The sequence below is a fragment of the Mus caroli genome, chromosome 9 (assembly GCF_900094665.2).
Source record: "Mus caroli chromosome 9, CAROLI_EIJ_v1.1, whole genome shotgun sequence".
Classification (NCBI taxonomy): Eukaryota; Metazoa; Chordata; class Mammalia; order Rodentia; family Muridae; genus Mus; species Mus caroli.
The window spans coordinates 63339262-63349013 of record NC_034578.1 but is presented as its reverse complement, the minus strand read 5'-3'; the positions used below and the strand labels follow the sequence as shown (position 1 = coordinate 63349013).

The 9752-nt window shown below is 44.6% G+C and overlaps 1 protein-coding gene across 1 annotated transcript in view; it reads right to left on the bottom strand.

The window, feature by feature from the left end:
• Nucleotides 1-3161: 3161 nt before the first annotated feature.
• The window catches only part of Ciao2a (cytosolic iron-sulfur assembly component 2A), a 12342-nt gene continuing 5751 nt past the window's right edge, over nt 3162-9752 (bottom strand). Inside the window, exons 2-5 of the mRNA XM_021171420.1 lie at nt 9265-9429; nt 8471-8520; nt 5729-5774; nt 3162-3783 (exon numbers count right to left, since the gene is read on the bottom strand). Coding sequence (XP_021027079.1) covers nt 3686-3783; nt 5729-5774; nt 8471-8520; nt 9265-9429 — 359 coding nt within the window. The 3' untranslated portion in view covers nt 3162-3685. The remainder of the gene's footprint in view (nt 3784-5728; nt 5775-8470; nt 8521-9264; nt 9430-9752) is intronic.

Sequence of the window (9752 nt, the reverse complement as noted above, 5' to 3'; positions counted from 1 at the left end):
TTAAAGTCGGGTGTCACCTCGCCTAGATTCCCCTCTTCTACTTTTAACAAGGCAAACACTAGGTTTCCAGCATAGTGCCCCGCTTTCTTTCTTTTAATCCTCACACCATCCTTGTAACATAGGTAATATTATCAACATGTGTAGAAAAGGGGATGAAAAACTACACAGAGGTCAGGTAACTTACTCATGGTCACACAACGAGCTCAGAGCCCTGGTGCGGTTAGAACAAGGTGCAGGTTAACCTAGGTCTGTGATCCTGGTCACCTGCTCCCTGAGGGTCAAGGGTCTATGTGGCACCGACAGCACTTGGAGAGAGCCTCACACAGCAGTGTCCTCAATCTCAGCACGACTGTCCTAAGATCACACGGGGCTAGCCTGGAAACACCAGTGATGGATCTGAAGCCCTACAGCACCCTGGCTTGTTTTCTGCCACCTTGTTAATCCAGGAGGGGAATCTGCTGGACTGTGGGAGCCCTGTGACTTTTGTAGCAACCCTTCTGCCTCCTAACCTGCAGCCCCTCCCGCTGACATGCGCACTGTCTTCTGCCTCCTAACCTGCAGCCCCTCCCGCTGACATGCGCACTGTCTCCTGCTGGAAGCATCCACCTGTGGGTAACTATACTTGCTTCACGTGTGTTCTGGAGAGCTCTCAGGGGACTAGCAAGCCCAAATGCTCCTCTCCATTATTTGTTTAGTTTCACTGCTGTTGTCTTGGCTTTGTGAGCCAGTGGCTCTCTCTGTGGTCCAGGCTGGCCTGGAGTTTACAGAGGTTGGTCTCAAACTCTGGGGATTCCTCCTGCCTCAGCCTCTTGAGTGTTTACAGGTATGAGCTGCCACTTCCAGCTTCAGCACTGCTATTTATAGTCCAAAGCTCTTGACTTGGGGTCCACTGGCTTCAGGTGTCCTGGAGTCGGGGTCATGTCTGTAAATTCCCCCCCCCCCCCTTTTATCCATAGGGGGAAGGTCTACATTTTGACTGATTCTCAGATTGGTATGAGACCTTCCAAAGGGGTCAAATACAATTCAGATCTTGCTTTTATATAATCTTCAAGGTAAGAAGGGATTCATTGTTTTTAAATGGTTGAAACTGGTGGAAGGGAGTGTTCAGGACTCATGAAAATCACATGAAATTAAATTTTACACCAAGTGAGATGGCATGTTCCTGTAATCTCTGCATTTAGAAGTCAAAGACCGGCAAGTTGCTCTAAGTTCAAGTCCAGCCAAGGCTACATAATGTGGCCCTGCCTAAAATAATAATTGTAATAATAATAGAGTTCGATTATGTTCATGAATACGCTGGTCTACTTAAACCAACTTCTAGCTTCTGATACCCCTCCTTCTACTTCCGAATGCCGGGATTACAGGTGGGCCCCACCACTCCTGTGACTCCAAGTTAATAGCTTCGAGCTATAAATAACAGTGCTAAAGTTTCAAGTGGAGGTTCATACTTCTAAGTATTCAAGAGGCTGAGGTAGGAGGAATCCCCCGAGTTTGAGGCCAACCTGTAGGTTGTGCAGTGCTGGGGACAGAACCCAGGGTGCACCAAGCAAGCATCTGCCAACGGAGCCACATCTCCAGCCTCAATCCATAAACGTTACTGGGCCAGTGTCAATTATGACACCCCAGCAAGACACTCAGGCACTGCTTTGCCCTCAAAGTGGTTAGACTTGAGGCCAGAGAGACAAATCAGTGGCTAAGGGCACTTGTTGCTCTTGCAGGACCCAGGGTTTGATTCCCAGCACCCACATGGCAGCTCACAACCGTGTGTAACTCTAATTTCAGAGAATACATGTGGTGTACAGACATACATGTACTTAAAATTTTTTAAATCTATATGTATTTTTAAAGTACTTTCAAATTTCCAAGGTGCCTAGCCTCTTGCCCTGTTCCATTTTTGTCCCTTGGGCTGCCATAAACACGGTCCTGAGTCTCTCTCACCCACAGACAGCACACCTCCAAACTCCGACTTAACTTCTTAAAATTCCCCTCAACAGAATGCTAAGTGTCACACCCCAGGCTTCTGCCAAAATGGGGCTGGCACCCAGCACTCTGTGACTTAGTGTTTCATAACAAACTAATCCTTGCCCTTAGTGAAATAAACAGTAAACATTTGGTCTCTAGCCCAGCCCTTCCCTTCCAGGTCTTTTATGAGACTCTTATCTACCTAACACAGTGGCCGTGGGTGGAAGATGGCTTCCACGGTGGTTCACGAAGGTCGCAAATTAGTGTATGGTGATTGTAGGAGACAGTGGGGTAGCCTCCTCTACCTGTGAGTGTCTCCACAGGTATGCTTGACTTTTCTCTGGCTGTAGTGGCCAGATTCTGGCAGAGAGAACAATCCAAAAGACCAAGACAGAAGCAGCAATACCTATTCTAATCTGCACTCAGAAGTCACACTATGTCCCTCTGCCATTTCTTTGGGTCTGTCCACCAGCTGTGACTGGAAGAGACTGTACAAGTGCACAAAGGCCAGGTGATGAGGACATTAGGCTCTGTTGCAAGCTGCCTACCATACCCTTTCACACTCCAAAGGTATACGCTTCTCCCTATCAGGCTGAGCTAAGTAAAAAGAAAGCTCAGAACATCTAGATTAATTCAGTAAAAACAAAACAAACAAGTGCCTCACACTACTTCCTTTGGGGGGGTTTGAACCCGGGTACTTGGCCTTGCCGAGCACAGCACTCTCACTGTGCTAGGTCCTCCGCTCTTCTTGAGGAGTTAAAACTGTGAATATGAAGCTGGAGAGATGGATGGTTGTTGAGTGGTTAAGAGCACCCACCTACACTGCTCTTCCAAATGACCTACGTTCGATCCCAGCACCTGCATGGCAGCTAACAACTGTAATTCCAGTTCCAGGGGATTTGATCCCTTCTTCTGAACTCCTCAGGCAAGCATGTGGTGCACATATATACATGCAGGCAAAACAATCATACACATAAAATAAATTAGTTAAAACTATGTAAGTCATCTGACCCTCTGCACATATGACCCTCAACTCTAAATGCATGGGTCCAGCATTCTCCAAAAGGAAAGCAGGTCTCACCTTTCCATTCTCAGACTTCACTCTACACAATAATCAGAGAACACAGCTATGGAGATGCCTGTTAAAAGTTCACATTTACATTAGAATTTATAATTCAGTAAAAACCTAAGGTGAGCCATTAAAAGAATCATCTGTCATATTTATTTTAGAATGGTTTAAATCAAATACATTTGGGCACAGTAGATATTTGACATGAAAAGCAGTTGTATCAGAATGGTCATCAGAAAAATAGTAACATTTTACACATAATAACTAGAAAATATTTTCTGTCTGATCACTTGAGTTAGAAATCCTGAGAATGTTACTCACTGAACAATTAGAATCTACCTCATAACTGAAATTTGCTCTGAAAGAATCCTCTTAAAAGATGCTCTGAAGGCCAGGCAGTGGTGTCGCACACCTTTAATCCCAGCATTTGGGAGACAGAGCCAGGTGGATCTCTGAGTTCAAGGCCAGCCTGGTCAACAGAACAAGTTCCAGGACAGCCAGGGCCACACAGAGAAACCTTGTCTCGAAAAAACAAAAAACAAAAAAGCTCTGAGGTACAAATCACCTATCTAGTCAACATGTGTCCTCTACATCTTACAAAGGATTTAAACAAGCAGATCCAACACTTCTAAGCCACTGGCTCTTAGGAAGGGGTCAGTCCGGCTCGAGGACGCACTGTTCCACAATTTCCCGAAGGTTGGGGTTCTCCATTGCAGCTGCCACTCGCTCTTTGTCATTTATCTGCTTGTTGACTGCAAAACACAAGGACAAATTTAACAGAACTGTGCTGACAGAGAGGTCAGCAGCATTTGTCCGGCCTGCTAAAGCAAAGCATTTAACTCCTTGAGAACTTACAGCTAACTCATCATATAGTTTATTAAGATTTTTCCCCTTGGGCACACACACACACACATGTGCACTGCTCACAAGTGTATATGGAGGCCAGAATAGGGCACTGGATCCCCTGGGGCTGAAGCTCTGAGTGACTGTGAGCTGCCTGATGTGGGTACTGGACACTGAACCCCAGTCCTTGGGAAGAACAACAAGTGCTTTTAACTAATCCATCCTAATGCAATGACTAAGGTCCTGAAAGCAGTCTCAAGAGAAAAGTACTCTCTCGTGCTCCACTCTACAACCAACTGCAGTTTTGATTTCTTTCTGGGCATCATCAATACACACATTTCTTTACAGTTACATTCAGAGTGAAATTCAAAACTGCTGCTTTTCCCATTTAACCCTGTTTGTTTAACTATAGTGCTGGTTACATGGCAAAAATTCTAAGTGTCTGGCCAGGCATAGTGGTGCCTGCCTTTACCCAGCACTCAGGGGTCAAAGGCAGAAGGAACTCTATGAGTTCTAGGCCAGCCTGGTGTACACAGTGAGACCAAGTTCATAAACAAACAAACAAACAAACAAACCAAATAAATAAAATGGACTGGGAATATAGCTCAGTGGAACAGCTCTTGCCTTGCACATTTGAAGCCCTGGGTTCAATCCCTAGCATTATACAAAGTAAATAAAATAAATAAAGTAAGGGCTGAAAAGGTGGCTCAGTAGTTAAGATCACTGGCTGCTTTTCCAGGAGACCTGGCTGTGATTCTCAAAACCTACATGGCAGCTAATAACCCCAGTTCCAGGGAATCTGATGTCTTCCTCTGGCCTCTAAGGGCATTGGAGGCATGAATGCAGGCATGCATGCAAGCAAAACACACACAGTAAGTAAATAAATGAAGTGAGAGATAAAATTCCTCAGCTTAGGTTTGGAGCATTTATCCCCCAGAGAACTATAAAAACTAGGGCATGATTTTCATTGTTCTCCCACAGTACCTAACAGGCTTCTAGGACAGGCCGGCAGGCTGCCCCTCTGGAACGGCGAGTGTCCTCCCTCGCCTCTCCACTATTACAGCTTGCTCTCAGGGCTTACTATCTTCTCTCACCTCACCCATTACCTCCCGTTTTCTCCTCTGCTCTTCTCTACCTTTTCAATCTATTTAGTGATGCTAACACACGAGCACTTTTACTATTTATTTGAGACAGAGGCTCACTGTGCAATCGTGACTGGTCTGGAAGTCACTCTGTAGACCAGGCTGGCTTCAAACTCAGACCTGCCGGTCCCTGCCTCCTGAGTGCTGGTACTGAAAGCGTGTGCCATCAAGCCTGGCAGGAAGCAAGCACTTCCAGTGTTTTTCTCTTCCCTTGTTTCCCATCTTTTGTACAAAATTCTGTTTTCCATGTAGCACATAATTAATGAGGAGACATTTTGTCCTTTGCTGTTTTATAATCCCACAATTCACTTTTCAAATGACTATTGGTTGTCCTCTCTCTACAGAAGAGGGGCCCCCATTCCTGTCCTACCCAGACCACCCCCATCACCACCCCACCCCCCGAAGATCCCCTAACACATGACTCGTGACGTTTTTGGTTTCAACTTTGCACACAGCACACAGAGAAGAACCAAGGCTTCCTAGCTCAAGGTCTCTGGAGCTGGACACGTTTATGCATCTGCATGTAGCCTGCGATCAGAACCAGTTTACAAAATGACTTCCTTTAAATGCCTGGGCTTCCCCACCTGTGAAGGAAGAGCATAACTGTGGTGTCCCCTCTTTTTTGCAGGGCACCCCAGTATATCAGCTGGGCTAGTTGGCTGACAACCTAGTACCCAAGACAAAAGTATTAGCTGAAGCCATCTTCACTTACTGTCTTCTTCTGTCGAGTGAGTTCCTTCAGAAATGTAGATTTCCAACTGGAGAGAAGAGAGACAGAAGCAAAACATCAGCAGCATCCAGAGGTGTGGAGGGCAGACCCAGGATGGGGAACATCAGAGACCTAACAGGATGGAACGAAGCATTTCCACCAACTGACCTGCAGGGGGCGTGCCCTTGGATTTCTGTATGAATCACACAGATCTCACGTGATCTTTGCCCCACCCTCACCCTCTTCCCAAATCATTATCTGATCTGCCTTCTGTCCCACCTCCCGGGGGCACCACATCAGCAACTAGTGTGTCCTTTCTTCTTCCTCACTTCTACACACACAAACACATTTTTTCTCTTATGCATATTTTATACACAAACACACACTAAGTTACTGCTTGACAAAAATGAGACAAATATATAGGTTCTTGCCTACGAGAGCATCCTCCTTTTCCTGTTATCTGTCTTAGTTTATTCCCAGGTGTAACACCAATAAAGCCGTCTTGTCTAGCCCTGTTAGCCCCACAAATTAGTCAACTCCTAAGTACAAGAGCTTTTGATACAACCACAAAACTGCTACAAATCCTGTGGCTGAGGCTGAGGCCAGCCTGTGCAGAAGGCAGCACAGAGTCGGCCCAGAGATCAAGAGTTTTCAAGAGGAAAACAGTCAGAACGATTATAGCTAATAGGGACCTTAGAGATCGTCTAGTTCAATCTCTTTTCAAGTCAAGGTTTCTCTGTGCAACAGCCCTGGGCACCCTGGAACTTACTTTGTAGACCAGGCCAGCCTCAAACTCAGAGATCCAAGTGCTGGGATCAAAGATGTGCACACCACGCCCCACTTAGTTCAGTTTCTTTTAAAACCACAAAACTCAGCTGTTGAGATGGCTCTGTAGGTAGAAGTGCTTGTCATACAAGCCTGGTGACTGAATTCAATACCCGAAACCCACAGTGGACAGAGAAAACGGACTCCAAACATGTTCCATGGCAAACACACTACTCTCACTCATACAAACACACAATTAAAAAGACCACTATCCAGATTCCTCCACTAGTACAAAACTCCATGAAAAACAAATGCTTAACTCTGGTGAGACTTTACATGACTCACTATGGACTCATTATTCTGAAATAGCCACAGGCTGGGCATAATGGCAGAAGTCTTGTAATCTTAACACTTGGAAGGCAGCAGCAGCAGGTCTCTCTGTGAGTTCGAGGCCAGACTGATCTACTCAGTGAATTCTAGAACAGCTAGAACTACATAGTAAGACCCTTTCTCAAGAGAAAAAAAAAGAGGCCAACAAACAGAGATGAAGAGCCAAGCACTTACTCCCCTGCTCCTATGTGAATTACTAATATACCTCAGTATAACCAAATAGTTAATAGCATAGCTGTCGTGATGGGACAAACTAAAACTATAGCTTCTTCATGCTATGTAGGAAAAACATATGTGTTCTGTTTTCTTACCAAAAATGAATAACAATCTAATCATGAAACATCTGAAAACCCAATTTGAGACAGAATCTATAAAATATCTACTACACTCTTCACAAGTGTCAAGATCTCTAAGTGTGCTGACAGATGCTAATAATGCCAGTGCCAGCACTTGGAAAGCTAAGGCAGGAGAATAGCCCCGAACTCAAGGCCAGCCTGGGCTACATAATGAGATCCTGTCTCAACAACAACAAATCAAAATCATGAAAGATAAGAGCAAGGAACTACTCCTGCCTAAATGAAGTAAATAGTAGTGACTAGACGTAACTACTGAGAACCATTACTGGGGGAGGGCAGGAAGGGGAGGGAACACTACCACCATAAAGGGTATTACTGGAAACAATAATATATACATATATTATTTATTTATATATGATTTATTATACATATAATTTATTTAATGTATATAAATGTTTTACCTGCATGTATGTATGTGTATCATGTGCCAATGGAAGTCAAAAGAAGAACTAAAGTTATAGATGATTGGGAGCCACCATGTGGATGCTGGGAATTGAACTCAGTTCCTCTGCAAGAGCAGCCACACTTAACCACTGAGCCATCTCCTCAGCCCCAAAACTCCATTTTAACAAAAAGTGGGAACAACTCAAATGTCTAAAAACTGGTAAGAAAGCAAAATTAAACAAGGTCTCTCCATTTAATTGGAATATTATATGACACTACCTAAGAATAAAACACACACTTTAAAACATCAACACTAAAAACATAGTAAGTCAAGGAATCCACACACTGTCTAATTTCATTAAAATGAAATATCCCGAATTATGGAGACTGGAAATAGATGGTTGTTCTATACAGAGAAGCAGAGAAGAGCATGCTGTAAGCACAGAGAGACTGCTAATCAATGTAGGCTGCCCCCTCCTTCTCTCTCTCTCTCTCTCTCTCTCTCTCTCTCTCTCTCTCTCCATTTTTGATACAGGATCTGGCTGTGTAGCCCAGGCTACCATCCTCTCTTAACCTCCCAAGTGGTGGCGTTCCTCATGTATTACCGTACTTGACTGCATACAGGATTGCAGGGGATGCAAGTGTTCTAACAGTGATTCAGAGATGGCTGCAGAACCCTGTAGGAGTTATCAGAGACTACTCAGCTATCCACTTCAGGTGGCTTATATGATGTGTGAATTACACCTTAATAGGTGTCACAAGTCAAGCTGGAGTAGGGACGGGACTCTGCAGCAGGCAGGCACTGGCTCACGTGAGGCTCTGGGTTTTATGGCGGTAGCGAGCTTCTTACCTTGTGTTTGAACGGCAGACACCGCTGGAGCTTTACTCTTAAGCACAGCCCTATGAGAGGGGAAAAACTGTCATTATCTTTGTATCCCTTCTTACTGGCTCTAGAAAAACCATAAAGTTCAAACTGCATCCACCCAGTGTGGGTCTCCTGTGACCTTGGCACCATGAGGAAATAGAGTTTCATGCCTGCCCCAGTAAATCCAGGGAGCTGAGTCCATTCTATACATGGTGAAGCAAGGTCACAGTGTAAGATGACTGTTGGAGGTGGTACCACAGCAGAGCTGGCACTGACCAGAACAAAATAGCACCACAAAGGCCAGGCCTTTTCTGCTGGGCCAACTGGCACTCAGGCATAATGGACGGACCCTTAAGCTTTACGAAATGCCAGAAGACGGGCATGGTGGCGCACACCTTTAATCCAAGCACTCCGAGGCAGAGGCAAGCGGATCTCTATGAGTTTGAGGCCAGCTTGGTCTAGGACAGCCAGAGCTACAAAAGGAATCCCTGTCTTGAACCCTACCCCCCAAAATAAGCCACTCGTAAGACAAGCTAGGCAAAAAATTAAAACAAAGTATATTTAAAACCACTTATCTAACTGCCGTCGGATGACTCAGCAGGTCTCTGTTGGCACGTGGTACCCAGACATACATGCAGATAAAACACCCATACACAAAAAAACTTAATTAAAAATGTAAAAAGCATTCATACAGACACACATTTACCAATAAAAACTAGAATTCCCATGCACCCATGTACACACACATGCACACTCACTTACACACACACAACCCTTACCAATAAGAGTTGCCAAAGAGCAATGAGGTACTGTTGGTGTGAACTTGATAATAACCAAATAGTCATCTTCATTTATTTCTTGAACTTCCACACAACTCTCTGTGACCACTTCCAGTTCTTCTAAAGTATTGGGCTTTTCTGGGTCCCGGATAGTTCGAATCAAATCTAGAAGCATCAGAGACAAGGTATTAAATTAAAATATGAATATTCTAAGTGAGGATGAGGATTCTTATCTCAGCTGAAGCACGGACTAGTTTCAAATGTGTAAGTTTTGTCTCCATATATGTCTGTGTATTCTGGGTATGTAGTGCCCACAGAAGCCAGACCAGGGCCTCAAGATCCCCTGGAATGACAGCTGTGAGTGGCCATGTGCATAAGAAACTGAACACAGGTCCTCTGCAAGAACAGCCAATGCTGAGCCATTTCTTCAGGCCCAACCACCCCACCCTAACTTTCTTTCTTTTTTTTTTTTTTTTTTTTTTGGTTTT